This window comes from Lepus europaeus, chromosome 14 (genome assembly GCF_033115175.1).
Source record: "Lepus europaeus isolate LE1 chromosome 14, mLepTim1.pri, whole genome shotgun sequence".
NCBI classification, from domain to species: Eukaryota; Metazoa; Chordata; class Mammalia; order Lagomorpha; family Leporidae; genus Lepus; species Lepus europaeus.
In genome coordinates, this window is record NC_084840.1 from 2,245,047 (window position 1) to 2,262,953 (window position 17,907).

Consider the following 17,907-nt stretch of genomic DNA (forward strand, 5'->3'; position numbering starts at 1 on the left):
TCACGTGCACACAGCAAACGTGTCGTGTGTGGCCTCCGTGTCAGTGCTGTGATGATCCTACACAGTTTACAAACACGGATCACGTGCACACAGCAAGCATGTCGTGTGTGGCCTCCGTGTCAGTGCTGTGATGATCCTACACAGTTTACAAACACGGATCACGTGCACACAGCAAGCGTGTCGTGTGTGGCCTCCGTCAGTGCTGTGATGATCCTACACGACAGCTTACAAACACGGATCACGTGCACACAGCAAGCGTGTCGTGTGTGGCCTCCGTGTCAGTGCTGTGATGATCCTACACAGTTTACAAACATGGATCACGTGCACACAGCAAACGTGTCGTGTGTGGCCTCCGTGTCAGTGCTGTGATGATCCTACACACAGTTTACAAACATGGATCACGTGCACACAGCAAGCGTGTCGTGTGTGGCCTCCGTGTCAGTGCTGTGATGATCCTACACAGTTTACAAACATGGATCACGTGCACACAGCAAGCGTGTCGTGTGTGGCCTCCGTCAGTGCTGTGATGATCCTACACGACAGCTTACAAACACGGATCACGTGCACACAGCAAGCGTGTTGTGTGTGGCCTCCGTGTCAGTGCTGTGATGATCCTACACAGTTTACAAACATGGATCACGTGCACACAGCAAACGTGTCGTGTGTGGCCTCCGCGTCAGTGCTGTGATGATCCTACACACAGTTTACAAACACGGATCACATGCACACAGCAAGCGTGTCGTGTGTGGCCTCCGTGTCAGTGCTGTGATGATCCTACACAGTTTACAAACATGGATCACGTGCACACAGCAAACGTGTCGTGTGTGGCCTCCGTGTCAGTGCTGTGATGATCCTACACACAGTTTACAAACACGGATCACGTGCACACAGCAAGCGTGTCGTGTGTGGCCTCCGTGTCAGTGCTGTGATGATCCTACACAGTTTACAAACATGGATCACGTGCACACAGCAAACGTGTCGTGTGTGGCCTCCGTGTCAGTGCTGTGATGATCCTACACACAGTTTACAAACACGGATCACGTGCACACAGCAAGCGTGTCGTGTGTGGCCTCCGTGTCAGTGCTGTGATGATCCTACACAGTTTACAAACATGGATCACGTGCACACAGCAAACGTGTCGTGTGTGGCCTCCGTGTCAGTGCTGTGATGATCCTACACACAGTTTACAAACACGGATCACGTGCACACAGCAAGCGTGTCGTGTGTGGCCTCCGTGTCAGTGCTGTGATGATCCTACACGACAGCTTACAAACACGGATCACGTGCACACAGCAAACGTGCCGTGTGGCCTCCGTCAGTGCTGTGATGATCCTCACGACAGCTTACAAACACGGATCACATGCACACAGCAAGCGTGTCGTGTGTGGCCTCCGTGTCAGTGCTGTGATGATCCTACACGACAGCTTACAAACATGGATCACGTGCACACAGCAAGCGTGTCGTGTGTGGCCTCCGTGTCAGTGCTGTGATGATCCTACACACAGTTTACAAACACGGATCACGTGCACACAGCAAGCGTGTCGTGTGTGGCCTCCGTGTCAGTGCTGTGATGATCCTACACACAGTTTACAAACATGGATCACGTGCACACAGCAAACGTGTCGTGTGTGGCCTCCGTGTCAGTGCTGTGATGATCCTATACACAAACACGGATCACGTGCACACAGCAAGCGTGTTGTGTGTGGCCTCCGTCAGTGCTGTGATGACCCTATACGACAGCTTACAAACACGGATCACGTGCACACAGCAAGCATGTCGTGTGTGGCCTCCATGTCAGTGCTGTGATAATCCTACACACAGCTTACAAATACGGATCACTAAAAAGGCATTAGCTAACTAAGATTAAAGTTCAGGAAAGGAAGGAAGGGAGAGAGGGAGGGCGGGTGGGCAAAATGCTAACACTGGAAGTGAAATTCACACTGGACATGTTTGGGGCCCCGGCAGAAACAGCGGCCCCGGGGCCTGGCATGGCACCAAGAAAGATGCTCAAGGTAGGCGGGCACAGGGCGCCGCAGAGGCCAAATTATCAACATAAATGACAAGCAGTCGTGACACAGAGGATGAGACACAGAGAAGGGAGGCCGGCAGACACCTGCCCATTAAAGAGACTCCCAGAAATATTCTGAAGGGTAAGTGAGACAGCTCCAGACCCACACAGGAGCCCGGAGCGTGCGGCTCAGCAGGCAGAGTCACACACACAAGAGGCGGCAGGGCAGGCAGGGTCAGCTTCCCTGAATAGCGCTTTGCAAAGAAATACAACACTGCAACGCTCAGCACTCCTAACACTTTGAATTGTAATACTGACATTTTTCATTTCTCTACTCACAACTATCAGGAGGGGAATTTCAATGTTTCCACAAAGATGCTCAAAGGTGTGGCACGCATTCTGGTGTGACGTGAGTGTCAGGTCTCTGCTGAGTGGGGCCGACGCACACCACGTTCCTGGGCCTCTCCACCCCTGAGTCTTTATTTGAGCTCACTTCGTGGTTGCCCGGAAGCCTCAAGCAGTCTCCTGCTCACCTCTCTGTTCTCAGAGACCCACGGACACGGTCAATGGCGTTCCTGGTCAGGCCGTCTCCTGCCTGCCTTACACTCCACCCTCGCCGTGTGTGCCCCGGCACTCTCAAGACCTGGACACACCCGTTCTGCACTCGCCACACCCTGCCATGGTCACTGTCATCCTCAGGCTAGCCCGGCCTCTCCTGCCTTGTTTTTATTATGCTCATATGATTCTTAATTCTTGAATTTCAGCAAATATATTCCCAATTCCTGATTATGTGCCTTTTGCCCTGCACTTAACGCAAGTACCTAGATTCCAAACTAATAGCCAATAGCGACAGCAAAACAGAGACCAAAAACACGGAGCACACGGCCAACAGAAAGAGCAGGACAGGAAGGAGAACCCCACACCCGCACGGCAGGCTGAGGAAGACAAACCACACTGAGCACACGGCCAACAGGAGGGAGAACCCCACACCCGCACGGCAGGCTGAGGAAGACAAACCACACTGAGCACACGGCCAACAGGAGGGAGAACCCCACACCCGCACGGCAGGCTGAGGAAGACACAAGACTGAAGGCCACAACCCTCAGGTACTAAGGAGAGCGAGTGTTCTGTAATGACTTATTTCCCTAAGGAAAAAATTCCAGGCAACAAATATTCTGATTCTAGAATCCGTATACAGCCACTAAATTCTGAATTCAGCACGGTACATTGTAATTTTAATATTATACTCAAATTTCAGCATAAACTCCTAATCTCTTACAGACCGAATTCCTGATGACCTCTTCATGAGTCAATGCCAACAGAACCGACTTCTCAGAACGCGCTCTGTTGCTTTGCAGTCTCATAGTTAATACACAAACAACACTCAGAGGAACAGTAAACAGTTTTTTAAGTTCCTGATGTATTTTGAAAGATACTTACTAAAAAGATCATTCAAATGTTACTTTGCTTCTAATAAGTTCCTACTTTTAAACCAGTGCTTAGGAAACTTCATACTATTTTTAGAGTTTCACACAAACATCTCTGTCTGAAGCTAAATGTGAATCCAAACCCTAAATTAAATAAGAAATTCAAATCTTGAGCTTATTAATAGCAACTGCAACCAGAATAATCAAATAAAGGAGTCTTGAACCAGGTACTTCGTGTCCCTTCGTTTCAAGATTCAAGATAAAAATAGCAACACAGCCTTTCCTTTGGGTTAACCACAAGGCCAAGTGTGGCCGTGCTGCGCACACCTGGAGCAATGCTCACGTGGCAGGTGCACTGCCTTGGCAGGATCAGGACTCGCTCCTCACCTCGCACTGCCACAACCAGGGACAACCAGTTCATGCTGCTGTGACTCAGAGCCAAGAACAACCGGTCGTTACCACTCAGAAATAAAACTCAGGCAGGAGAGCCCTGTATCTATTCAGCAGAGCACATACGCAGCCAGAAGCCAAAGAGCAGAAATAAGTGACAATAAACCCTCCACATCAGACTGCACTGACCGGGGCTCCGAGTGACAGGCCCTGCTCTGAACACCCCAAACAAAGCCGCATCAAAAGCCACCTTCTCAGTCAAACCAGTCCACAGCCAGGTAAAGGGAAGACATTTCACTCTGCTAGAATAGCAATTTAAAAACCACCTGGGCCAGCATTAGGGCACAGTAAGTTAAGCCATTCACACTCCACATGGGAGTGCTGGTTCAGGTCCCAGCCGCTCCACGTCTGATCCTGCCCAAGTGCGTGAGCCCCTGCCATCACGTGGGAGGCCCGGGAGAAGCTTCTGGGCTTCAGTCTGGCCCAGGCCTGGCTGTTGTGGCCACCTGGGGAATGAACCAATGGACAAGATATCTCTATCTCCCCCCCGCGCCCCGTCACTATGCCTTTCAAATAAATAATAGATCCTTTTTTTAAAAAATCATTAATTTCCTAGACAAAGCCGATACACTGAATGTTCAGTAACACTGTGTCTGTTTATTCCGGGTCCTCATGTAGACACCTTCCTCCTCAGGCAGACCTCTCCTAAACCAAGAACTCATGCATTTAATCGGTCACCTGTCCATGCCGATGACGGACCAGAGCCACGCAGACTCAGCAGGTCTGCTGCCACCCCCACACCCTCCCCGCCTCCCTCCACTCCTCATCCACACTCACTCACTCACTCACGCACCAAACTACCCGTCAGGTGTTTCGGAGTCCGTCTATTGGGCTCACTGGCACGGAACGCTCGCTGTAAGAGCCATTTTACAGAATGTTTCTCGGCACAGAGGAGGAACAAGCAGCCAAAACGGAGCTGTCCCTTAAGGGTTTGTTTTGTTTTTGTTTTATTTTTGACAGGCAGAGTGGACAGTGAGAGAGAGAGACAGAGAGAAAGGTCTTCCTTTGCCGGTGGTTCACCCTCCAATGGCCGCCGCGGCCGGCGCACCGCGCTGATCCGAGGGCAGGAGCCAGGGGCTTCTCCTGGTCCACAGAGCACAGTGTGAACTGAAGCTTGCTCTCAGAGGCAGAGGAGAATGACAGCTTCCAAATCCTCCAAATCCTCTCAATCATCTGGCTTCAGCAAACAATACAATCAATTATGAAAAGTTAAATAAATGATAATGATGTGATGAAATAAAGCCCTACTGCTAAGAGTTGTTTTTTAAATCATAACAATACAGACACAGAAAAGTACTTGACAAACGTCAGCCCTTTTTGTGATGAAGACACTCAGCAAACCAGGAACAGAGGAGACTTAACCTGACAAAGTCATCAAAAACCAACCCCGAGCCGGCGCTCCACAGCAAGACGCTGTTTTCTCCTTAACGTCAAGGACAGGCAAGGACCTCAGCACTTCCTCTCAGGACAGAGCTGGACGCCGTGAGACAGGAACAAGGAAGAGAAACAGACTGGAAAGGCAGACCTAAAACTCCCTTCTTTATGGATGACCTGCTTGACCACGTAGAAAACCCTGAGAAATCTACCGACACAGGCTACTGGAAACAACACATGAGTTTAGCAAGGTCTGTGTCTGTACATCAACAGACACTGGAAATGAAAATTAGAAAAATACAATTTACAGTAACATCAAAAACATAGCTACTTACGAGTACGTCTAAGCAAAGACGTGCAAGCACTTGTGTGGTGAAAACTGCACAGCAGTGCTCAGACTCGCCACGCCTGAGTGCAGGATCCGTGACGCTACAAGAGCCAAGGTGACGTGATGCTGGGGTAGTGCACAGGTGTGGAGGACAGAACCAAATACAGTGTAAAACAGACCTGTGCACGGAGACACACGCAGCCCACGGATGCTTCTCCCCACAATGTCACGTGATGCTGGGGTAGTGCACAGGTGTGGATGACAGAACCAAGAACACCGTGTAAAACAGACCTGTGCACGGAGACACACGCAGCCCACGGATGCTTCTCCCCACAATGTCACATGATGCTGGGGTAGTGCACAGGTGTGGATGACAGAACCAAGAACACCGTGTAAAACAGACCTGTGCACGGAGACACACGCAGCCCACGGATGCTTCTCCCCACAATGTCACATGATGCTGGGGTAGTGCACAGGTGTGGAGGACAGAACCAAGTACAGTGTAAAACAGACCTGTGCACGGAGACACACGCAGCCCACGGATGCTTCTCCCCACAATGTCACGTGATGCTGGGGTAGTGCACAGGTGTGGATGACAGAACCAAGAACACCGTGTAAAACAGACCTGTGCACGGAGACACACGCAGCCCACGGATGCTTCTCCCCACAATGTCACATGATGCTGGGGTAGTGCACAGGTGTGGAGGACAGAACCAAGTACAGTGTAAAACAGACCTGTGCACGGAGACACACGCAGCCCACGGATGCTTCTCCCCACAATGTCACGTGATGCTGGGGTAGTGCACAGGTGTGGATGACAGAACCAAGAACACCGTGTAAAACAGACCTGTGCACGGAGACACACACAGCCCACGGATGCTTCTCCCCACAATGTCACGTGATGCTGGGGTAGTGCACAGGTGTGGAGGACAGAACCAAGTACAGTGTAAAACAGACCTGTGCACGGAGACACACGCAGCCCACGGATGCTTCTCCCCACAATGTCACGTGATGCTGGGGTAGTGCACAGGTGTGGATGACAGAACCAAATACAGTGTAAAACAGACCTGTGCACGGAGACACACGCAGCCCACAGATGCTTCTCCCCACAATGTCACGTGATGCTGGGGTAGTGCACAGGTGTGGATGACAGAACCAAGAACACCGTGTAAAACAGACCTGTGCACGGAGACACACGCAGCCCACGGATGCTTCTCCCCACAATGTCACGTGATGCTGGGGTAGTGCACAGGTGTGGATGACAGAACCAAGAACACCGTGTAAAACAGACCTGTGCACGGAGACACACACAGCCCACGGATGCTTCTCCCCACAATGTCACGTGATGCTGGGGTAGTGCACAGGTGTGGAGGACAGAACCAAGTACAGTGTAAAACAGACCTGTGCACGGAGACACACGCAGCCCACGGATGCTTCTCCCCACAATGTCACGTGATGCTGGGGTAGTGCACAGGTGTGGATGACAGAACCAAATACAGTGTAAAACAGACCTGTGCACGGAGACACACGCAGCCCACAGATGCTTCTCCCCACAATGTCACATGATGCTGGGGTAGTGCACAGGTGTGGATGACAGAACCAAGAACACCGTGTAAAACAGACCTGTGCACGGAGACACACGCAGCCCACGGATGCTTCTCCCCACAATGTCACGTGATGCTGGGGTAGTGCACAGGTGTGGATGACAGAACCAAGAACACCGTGTAAAACAGACCTGTGCACGGAGACACACGCAGCCCACGGATGCTTCTCCCCACAATGTCACGTGATGCTGGGGTAGTGCACAGGTGTGGATGACAGAACCAAGTACAGTGTAAAACAGACCTGTGCACGGAGACACACGCAGCCCACAGATGCTTCTCCCCACAATGTCAAAGTCATTCAGCAGGGAAAGGATATTCTCTCCAACAAATGGTCCTGGGATAACTGGATTACTCACACTGGAAAAAAATGCACCAAGTTTCACCTCACACCAAACACGTGGGTCACACAGCCAAGGGAGCAAGCTAAAATGACAAACAGCTGGAAAACCTTTGTGCTCTCAGAGCAGCCAGAGTTTAAGACAGGATGTGAAAGGCAACAATCACAAAGATTCATAAACTGGACTTTGTCCTAATTTAAAGAATTTGCACTTCAAAACTCACTGTTCAGAAAAATTAAAAGCACAGTACAGCCTGGGAAAACACTCACAAGACACATACATGATAACAGGCTAAGATCCAGAATGCACAGTGACTTTTACAACTCAGTAATAGTGAATGACCCGGTTTTAAATTGGACAAAAGATCTGAACAGATGTGTCATCAAAAAAGTTGCCCAAACAGCAAACGAAGTGCACGGGAAGATTTTCAACATCGCCAGTCCTCAGGAAAAATCAAACTAAAATTCCAATGAAATATTCCTCTAAAATAGCTCAAATTAAAAAGACTGGAAATACCAAATGTTTGAGAGAAGGTGGAGTAACTGGAAGCCACACCCTGTGCATGGAGAACGCACACTGTCCCCATCCCTCCGGAAGTTTGGTGGAATCTGTAACATTACCGTCCAACCTCGCAGCCCCCCTCTACGTGTGAGACAGACATGAAAACCTAAGTCCACATAAAGCCTGCATTCACGGGCTCACTGCGGCCTTACTAATAACAGCCAAGGATGGGCCAAAAGCCAAATATTCAGCCGGTGAGTGGGTAAATAAAGCATTCTACCAAATTAACAGCACACGCCGGAGCACTCGAGAGAGCGCTCAGCCAGCGCCACGCTGAATGACCTCGGGCCGCCGCCGCACACGAGCTCCTGGAGAAGAGACACTGGCGTGACGAAAGGCGGCTCAGCGGCTGCCGAGGGGCAGAGGCGGAGGCGTGCTCTCAGAGGGCGCGAGGTACACCTGTGGGTGACAGAGTCCCTGCCGCGACTGGCTCCCCGCGGCCATCACTGGACTCTGACCGTCTGCAAACCACCGGAGAAGCACTCACACTTCCGGTATCGTGCACCTGCCAGGGAAAACAGGAGGGCCTGGGGCAACAGACTGGGACTCTACAGCCCCGGGGACAGCAGGATGGGCCTTGCCGTGGGGTCCCGGAGGGCTTCAGGATGGGCAGAGGTCCAGGAGCGGTGCCTCACACACGCAGTCCCATGTGGTCCACACGGAGTTCACGTGCACTGTTGGCCAACAGCTGCCACCCTCAACGTCAGTATCACCACAGCTCTACTTTCTCTGGTGAACAAACAATTAAAAAGAGTCGGCTGGTACGGAGTGGCTTCGGCTGGGATGAGAACGTTCCCCGGTCGGGCGCAGAGCGCGGAGAGAACCTGCGTGCTGCCACACTGCGCACTCTGGAACAGCGGAGGTGCTGAGCTTGTACTGCACGTGCTTCACCACCCCAGAAGACACGCGGTGGGGAGGGGAGAAGCATGACCAGGGAAAAACAAACACGGAGAGTCACAGGAAGCCATGCTTGGGTAGAATGAGAGACTGTCTCTCAAAAATCAAGCTTAAAAGGAACTATGTTCACCAATTCCGCTCAAGTTGACTTGGAATGGTTAGGGGTCTACTCAAGTAGTTTTGCTCCCAACAGTTATAACCGAGGTGTCCACAGAAGGAAAAATACCGGGAGACAAACACCAGAGCGCGCGTATCCAAAAAGGCCCTGCATTTGGGTGGCCCCACCCATCTATGGCCTGCGAGCAGAACTCAGTACAAGTACTGAGAACCCGCTAAGGGAAGCCTTGACCGTGCTGTGGCCTGGGGTCAGGTAAGGTCCCACAAGAACTGCCCAAACAACGTCAAATGTCATGCTTTGTGGAGAAATGAGAAAGCCATCTGTGCAACTCACTGGGCAATCGCAGCCGGCCTGGGGAGAGGGCCAGTCAGACACAGCAGCTAGGGTCACAGGCCAGTGACCGACAACCAGGAATCCCTAGCTGTAACTCCAGGGAGAACAGCACAGTAACCCTCCTAGAGCTCAGACACTGCCGTTAAGAAATGCCGCTCACAGACCTACTCTTTCTTTAATAGAAGAAAAAGCAAGCTCCCCGGCACAGGAGAGAAAGCGTGTGTGCCTCGAGTGCCAGGCACAACGTGCGATACGTCCTCAGCGGAAGCCGGGAAGGCCTTTCGGGGCAATTTCAAGGTCGAGTGGTGAGGGCAGGAGTAGCCCTCAGCAGGAAACGTGTGTCCAGGTGGAGCTTCGTGTGCAGGGCTGAGCACAGCCCAGGAGGCAGCCAGCCTTGCCAGCGATGAGAAACTCGCTCAGTCCCACTGGGTCCCACTGAGGCAGAGCCACGCTAGCGTGGCCAGCTCCAAGCCCAGACTTCTTATCTGTAATTCCTCTATGCTGCCTGCCTGAGGAAAACGCCACTGTTTTCCTGGGAACTAAGAAGGTCACTGGAACTGTTCTCACGGCATCCTAGGCTGGAGAGCAGTACAAGAAAGGACTAGCAGGGGCCGGCGCTGTGGCGTAGCGGGTAAAGCCGCTGTCTGCAGTGCCGGCACCCCATACGGGCGCCAGTTCGAGTCCCAGCTGCTCCACTTCCGATGCAGCTCTCTGCTGTGGCCTGGGAAAGCAGCAGAAGATGGCTTGGGACCCTGCACCTGCGGGAGACCCAGAAGAGGCTCCTGGCTCCTGGCTTCAGATCGGCACAGCTCCGGCCGTTACAGCCAACTGGGGAGTGGATGAGCGGATGGAAGACCTCTCTCTCTCCCTCTCCCCCTCCAGTAGGTCTAGGGAGAAGTGAGGAAAAGCTATAATCATTCCTTAAAAACTCCCCATGTAGCAAGCATTTCAGTTACTTCAGCACTGAGTACAACGCAAAGAGATTCATGTGCCCTGAAAACCTCTCCGAATGAACTTCTAATGAAATTTATTGAACTATTTCTTTTAGTTTAAAAGGCAGACACATCACAATAACCAAATGCAAATTTAAAAAAAAATTTAAAACAATAAGCACTTACGTTCCAGGCACACTGCTGGGCACAGGACACATAAAGGATGTATTTACTGAGAACTAAGGAGGGAACCGGCATTGCGTCGTAGCAGGCTTCCCATAGAGGCACGGGTTCAAATCCCAGCTGCTCCACCCCCCAATCCAGCTCCTTGCTAATGGCCTAGGAAAGCAGCAGCAGATGTCCCAAGTGCTTGGGTCCCTGCCACCCACGAAGAAGACCCGGATGAAGCTCCTGGCTCCAGCCTGGCTCAGCCCTGGCCATTGCAGCCACTTGGGGAGTAAAGCAGCAGATGGAAGCTCTCTCTCCCTGTCTCTCAGTTAACAGACGAGGGAGGGAGGGAGGGAGGGAGGGAAAGGCCCTAGCCCCCGAGACCGGACAGTCTGCAGTAACTGCTGCGGCCATGCCCACCCCATCTACAGACACTGTTCAGAGGGCTGAGGTTGCGCGAGGCCTCCAGCTAGCGACGAGCTGAGACAGGGCTCTAAAACCCGCACACCTCTGTGCCACACCAAGGCCGCGCTGTCTCTGAGCACACAAACTAGAAAACACGTCCAACTGACAGCAGGTAGCAAGGAGGAGGCACGTGGATCCTCGCCCAGAGACCTTGGAAGCGGGGGTGTGGACCCCACACAGAGCCTCGGCTCACGGACTCACACAGACTGAACACAGCGCGCTGCACAAGCCGCACAAGCCGCACAAAAGCTGGGCCGCGTGAAACAGGGAGCGTCACAGAGTTCATGGGAAACGGAGCTCAACGACGCTTATTTGGCGCAAAAGGACTTGGAAATCCATGCAGTTGTTTTCCTAATACATTTTCCATGAACTTCTTTGAAGACTGCTTCTGTGCACGAATTTTAGGGTTTTATGTGCCAAAATACACTGCTCTACCTTTCCCGTCACTCCACTGACCAGGAACTGCGACAAGTGGCCTCACCTGCACTACAGCAGACCACAGGTGGGCACGGCCCACAGGAAACAGGGATGACGCTGCCACTTCCGGGAGTTCCTGGTGTCTGAGCTAACGTCTCTCCCCCTCGGCTCCTGTGTGCGGTCAGCTGCAGCACGGAGCTCCCCAGTCAGCGGGAAGTGGGACAGGAAGTCCTCCAGGGCTGCCCTCTGCCTGCCCTCGCACACCCAGGGACTCCTCTGCTCCACAGCAGGAGGAAAAGCAGGGATGGGACTCCCTGCTGGTCGTCAGCAAAGCAAAAGACACTGAAGCTGCCACGCGTGACGCAGACTCCTTCACAGCGAGAGGCAGTGACTCGCGGCTGGACGGGTTTCATTCAACTGTGGAACCGAGTGAACCCTTAGGAGACACGTGTGGCTCAGACTACAGCACGGATCCACCTGGCCATCTCACAACCATTAGCCTAGGTTTGATCATCACACTTTGCCCCAGCTGAAGGGATAAGGGAAACACGATTTTGAAAGAAAGAGAATGGCCGAGGGCTTAAAAAATGACCTTAACATGGCCTTTTCTGGTACAGTCATATCCACAACATCACCACCATCATATCTGAAAACATCTATTAGGAGCTCAAAATGTGCTCTTACCAGATGTTCAATATGAAAGGAAACAGACTGTCAAATACGAAACATTCTAAAAAGCAAAAATGCATAAAGTATAGATACATATTTAGGTGTTCACAGACAATGAAAAATGGATTCAAAGAATTAGTTGAAAAATATGTAACGCAGAATTAAAGTTAGTTCTCTGTCAAACTTTTCTCAACTATATTTTATAGGCTGTAAACACACACACATATGCACACACACACAAATCAGTGCACATATCTTAAAACGTAAAACCAAGGTTACAAGAAATAATTCTTTGGATAATTTGATTAATTTTTTTTTCAAAATTACACAAATGTATATGCCAAACTTTCATGAATTCTAAAACATGCCTCCTGTTTCGCTGACACTGCTATACAGAACCTCTAAACCTCTCATAGCGTGAAACTGAAACTGTGGCTTCATCCCCAGTGGGCTCTCGGCACTCCTGGTAACAGGCGCCCCACAGGGCAGAGCGCAGCACACTCGGTGCAGGGCCCCCGAGGACACACCCTGCACGGAGACCGAGAGGTCACTTCTCTTTAAGCACTGCTTTTCTTCATAACATATATAAAGTAATACTATAAATAGTTCTTTTTAAATTAAGAGAATAACCGCCCTTAAAGCCAGAGTCAGTGTCTTCTTGTTTCTGTCCACGACGTCTAGTCACATAGAGCACTCAGTGAACACTGCGTTCCATCACTTGATTTCAGCTTATTCTTAGCGGCTCAGCAGTGGTTCCCCGAGGTCTACTCTCAGCAGCGCGCTGTTACGCACGTTTGTCCTTCTTTTTAAAGACACGCTGGTTCCCAGGGGTCAGACGTCCAGGTGGCTGTGCTCACACAACAGGCAGCTCCCAGAGATCGCACGCAAAGACACGCTTCCACTTACCATGTAGTTACCATAGGCATGATCAAACATTTCCAGCACTTGATTCCTAATTTTAAAAAAGCAGAAACGGAAAACAGTTAAGTATATTCTATTTACTGTCTTTTCAAAAAGTTAATTCTCCTTCACGAAAACATACCAATAAAAAACAAACGAAACGCTGCGTCAGAAGGGACATACACAGGGTGAGGAAGCCACATCAGTGAGCAGACAGGCCCTGGAGCCGCCACGCCCGCCAGCCCAAGCTCCACTCCTGGTCGCTCATGCACAATTCACATTACAACCGCACAAGCCTGTTCCTGGAACACAACGGCTGCGCCGCCTAACCACTCACTGAGGACGTCCATCCTGGAGGGGCCAGCTGGGCAGCCTCCAGCCACTGGCCCATGCTGCTCAGCCTGCATGTCTGAGTGAGCCCCAGGGGAGAGAGGGGGCCGTCACAGGAGGAGGTGCCTTTCTCTGAAGGGGGGAGGGAACCTGCACTCTGCTTGCGGCCCTGTCTGGACCATGACGGAGTCTGTGGACTCAGAGGGCTTCCACAGCCTTGGCAGCTCACAACGGCAGCCTGGGATGGTCACTGCGTCATGGATAAGAGTGTCGCTGGTTGTTAAATCGACGACAGGAGACACTGTGCACTTGCTCCCCATGTAGGACCTCTGTCCTCAACGTTAAGACTTGCCTTCAAACTGTACTTTATACTTTGTGTGTCTGTGGGTGCAAACTGTTGAAATCTTTACTTAGCATAGAGTTGATCTTCTGTATATAAAGATGATTAGAAATCAATCTTGGTGAGGAGTGCGATGGGAGAGGGAGTGGTGGTGGGAGGGTGGGTATGGGGGGGAAGAACCGCTATGAAATTTATATTAAATAAAAGGTTTCTAAAAAAAAAATGAAGGGGTGAGGGTGGGCTGGCATGAAATACCATGTTCTCCAGCCTCTGCCTTCCTCAAACTAATGCCTGCTTGTTGCCTATTTGTTAGTATGTCACTATTTCAAAAGATGTATTTTATGTCATGCTGTGCTCTCTCAAACAGCTGTCACAAATCCAATGGTATTCACCTCTACGAGAAAACTCACACTCCAAAAGAGACCCCAGGTCTGGCTAACTGCCTCTCCAGGGCTCCGAGAAGGCTGCGCCAACAGAACACTGTTCCCCACCCCAGACTTCCACTCAACACCTGCAAGGCTGGGGCTCAGAAATCAGCGCTGCACGTCAAGGGGCTCTGCAGGAAAACCTACAGAAGTCAACGTTACGGCCAGAGAAGGCCAAAACGGCACGAATGAGGAGGTGTGAAGAGGACAGGCCACGTCTCATGACGCCTCCTGCCACACTGCAGTACCACCTCCAAAACTGCAGGCCTGGCAGCGAGCGCAGCCTCGCGGTTAGGACACCGTGTCCCAGATCACAGGGCCTGGCTCTGGCTCCGGACTCCAGCTTCCCCTCAGTGAAGACCCCAAGTGGCCACAGTGATGGCTCAAGGACCTGGGTCCACACCACCCTGTGGGAGGCCTGGGACTGAGTTCCCAGCTCCTGGCTTCAGTCCATTGTGGGCACCTGGGCAGTGACTGAGGAAATGGGAGTTCAGTCTGGGCTTCTCAAGTTAACAAAGTAATCACAGATGATCAACTACTGATAGTCGTGAAGCTACCAGAAAAGAACTAACTTCCAGGTCCTGGCTGACACCGACTAATGGTGGCTAATAATAATCAAGTACACCCACACTCATCAACTGAGTAACTGAACCCCAACAATGTTTTATACACAGTCTTCACTGAACAACACCTGATCACTAAAAACAAGATCCCATAACAGCTTTGCTAAAACACTCATTGTTGGTAAGTTTATCCACGTGTGACAGAAGACGCATGGGGGCTGGCGCCGTGTGTAGTGGGCTAAGCCTCCATCTACGGCACCAGCATCCCATAGGGGCACTGGCTTGAGTCCTGGCTACCTCTCTTCCAATCCAGCTCTCTATTCATGGCCTGGGAAAGCAGTGGAAGATGGCCTGAGTGCCTGGGCCCTTGCACCCACGTGGGAAGCTCCTGGCTCCTGGTTTCAGGTTAGCTCAGCTCTGGCTGTTGCAGCCATCTGGGGAGTGAACCAGCAGACGGAAGACCTCTCCCTCTCTACAACTCTGCCTCTCAAACAAGTAAATTTAAAAAAAAAAAAAAAAAAAAAAAAAAAGGAGAGTATTTATCAAGTGATTTCACAAAGTTACAGACAGTTACACTGCAGATGAGCAGGATCGTTAAAATCCGATCTACCCGCCCCTCCGCCCACAAAGCAGAGACACTGTCCCGTCAGGCACTCGTGTCAATAAACGAAGATGGCAGCTTGGCTTTCTCCTTCTGAAAAGTGGAATTAAGTCAAGATTATTAGCCAGGTAGAAGCTCCTGCAACTGGGCAGGGCAGTGCCTCCACGGGGGAGCGCCGTCGTGAGATGAGAGGCCAATCATCACGGCCAAGGAGGGCACAGGGCCTCCGTCGCCAGAGCCTTCACACTGGGCCACGGAACATCCAGCTGCTCGGACTTCCACGTCAGAGGCCTAAAGTCCTGTGTGCGTCCACAACAGGCCAGCAATTACTGTCTTAACGTTTCTATAAGGCTTCCTAACCACAGGATCCAAACGTATTAGACATCAGATCCACGGCTTGGAATTACGTCTTGGCTCATTTTAAGAAATTTCTGTACGTCAGCTCTTTCCAGTGTTACACTATCTGCCAACATCTACAGAAAGTGGATCATTCTGGACTCCATTTATAAATAAAGGCAATTTTACAAAAACTCCTGCCCTAACGTTTAAAAAACGAAACAAAAACAATGCATTCCATGAAGGACACAACTACACAGGACCAGGCAAACAACCCACAAATCAGCAGCCGCAGCAACCAGGAAACTGCTCTCCGTTCCTAGCAATGCCCGTCTCATCTGTTTGGTTTGAGGGTGGGAAAAGGGTGGGACATTTTCTGCTGCTTATCATAAGCCATTGTTTGGATTTAAAAAACCACAGGTGAACCTAATGCATCAAGAGTTGGTTTCTGAAAATCCCCCCGGGAAAAGCAATCCCACAAGCGCTTATTTGTAGCTCACTCTTCCGTCGTGGCAGAGAAGGCCACTCCAGATCAGAATGGAACCTCATGTCGGCTCGGCTGGACTTTTCCGGCTAAAAATTCACTCTGGGGCAGGCGCTGCGGTGCAGCCGGCTAAGCCACGGCTCGGGACGCCAGCATCCCATATCACCATGCAGGCTGCTCTCCGGATGCTCCTCTTCCCAGCCAGGCTCTGTGCACACGTGCCTGGGAAGCCGCGCTGAAGGCACCCCGCCCCCCACACAGGAGACCTGCATGGCGCTCCTGGCTCCTGGTTTTGGCCTGGCACAGACCCAGCTGTTTCGGCCATCTGGGGTGTGAACCAGCAGATGGAAGATCTTTCACTCTCTCTCCCTCTCTGTCGCTCTGCCTTTCAAATAAATAAATCTTTTGCAAAAAAGTTAATTCTCATCAAAGATGAGTTATCCAGTACCTCCCCTTCAAACGAGAACTCTTAACAGAAAAGGGAGGCAGGGGAGTGGGGTCAGAGATCTCGGGGATCCTCAACAGACCGGGTACTCCACATCTCCCCAGAGCGGACCGGACCGGCGGGAAACTGCCCGCCCCTCCACTCCAGGGTCCACCGCAGGGGTCACACCCCCAGCTCATGGAGGCAGGGAGGAGGCCAGCGCCGTGGCCTTCTGGCTAAGCCTCTGCCTGCAGCGCCTGCTTCCCATGTGGGTGCTGGCCCCAGCTCCCCGCCAACGGCCTCGGAGAGCAGCGGAAGATGGCCCAAGCGCCACCCATGTGGGAGACTGGAGGAAGCTCCGGCCATTCCGGAGCGAACCAGCTGATGGAAGATTTTCTCTCCTCGCTCGCTCGCTCTCCCTCTCTCTCGGTAAAAAATCCTCAAAGAAGAAAGGAAAGAACCGGGGAGGGTCCAAGGGGTGACGCGCTCCAGTGGTCACGGCTGTCGGGGAGGACGGGGCACTCGGAGCGCCTGGTCCTGCTGCTTTGAGAGCTGGTCTTTTCCTTCCACGGGCAGGCTTCGCTGTGACTCCATCTAAAAGCCAGAAGGAGCCTGCCGGAGGGACGCCCACCCTGCCGGCTAACCCTCCAGGTCTGCGGCTGTGGGAACCTCGGAGCAGGTGCAGGCCGGCCTCAGGGCAGACGGTGCAACGCGCACCGCGCGGCCCACCTGGCTCTGGCTTCGGAGAGGCGGCCCCGGCCGGTCAGAGCACGCACCGGGGCGAGGCTCCCCGCATCCGCGCTGGCCAGCGCTGCGGGCGTGCGGACCGGACAGGCGGCACCAGGCGGCACCAGGCGCGCGCGACCGCAGCCCGCACCGCACCCCGCGGGCCGGAGCCGGGGGCCGGGGCTGCGCCCCGCCGACACGCGCACCGCACTTGCCCCGAGGCGCCGCCGCCCGCACGCCCGGGCTTCTCCACGCCGCCGCCCAGTGCCCCGCGCTGCCCCGGACGCGCGGCGCCAGCAGGCCAGGGCACCGGGCCACGCCGCGCCCCCGCCGCCCGCACACCCTTACCCGAGCCGCTGCTTCTCCTCCCTGCTCATGGGCGCGGCGCCCGCCCTGCACACCGACGCGGCCGCCACCAGGCAGAGCGCCGCCGTGGCCGCCGCCAGGCGCGGACACCCGCCGGCCGCGCTCATCCCGCGGGTGCGAGCTCGCGCCGCGCTACGCCCGGCCGGCGGGACACATCGTCGGGCGCGGGCGGAGGGGCTGCGAGCCGCGCCGAGGCCGGCCGAGGACTGAGGCGGGGGCCGCCGGCGCCCGAGCGCTGCCGAGGCCACCGAGCCGCCCAGCGCCGCCGCCGCCGCCGCCCTCCGCTGCCGGCACCGCCCCCCGCTTCCGGTGTCGTAGTCAAG

General features: G+C 53.0%; 1 protein-coding gene across 2 annotated transcripts in view; it reads right to left on the reverse strand.

The window, feature by feature from the left end:
• The window catches only part of EDEM3 (ER degradation enhancing alpha-mannosidase like protein 3), an 88,390-nt gene extending 70,721 nt beyond the window's left edge, over positions 1–17,669 (reverse strand). For both annotated transcript variants that reach the window (XM_062211496.1, XM_062211495.1), the window contains exons 1-2: positions 17,567–17,669; positions 12,996–13,041 (exon numbers count right to left, since the gene is read on the reverse strand). In XM_062211496.1, the coding sequence (XP_062067480.1) occupies positions 12,996–13,041; positions 17,567–17,595 (75 nt within the window). In that variant the 5' untranslated portion in view covers positions 17,596–17,669. The remainder of the gene's footprint in view (positions 1–12,995; positions 13,042–17,566) is intronic.
• Between the last annotated feature and the right edge of the window lie 238 nt (positions 17,670–17,907).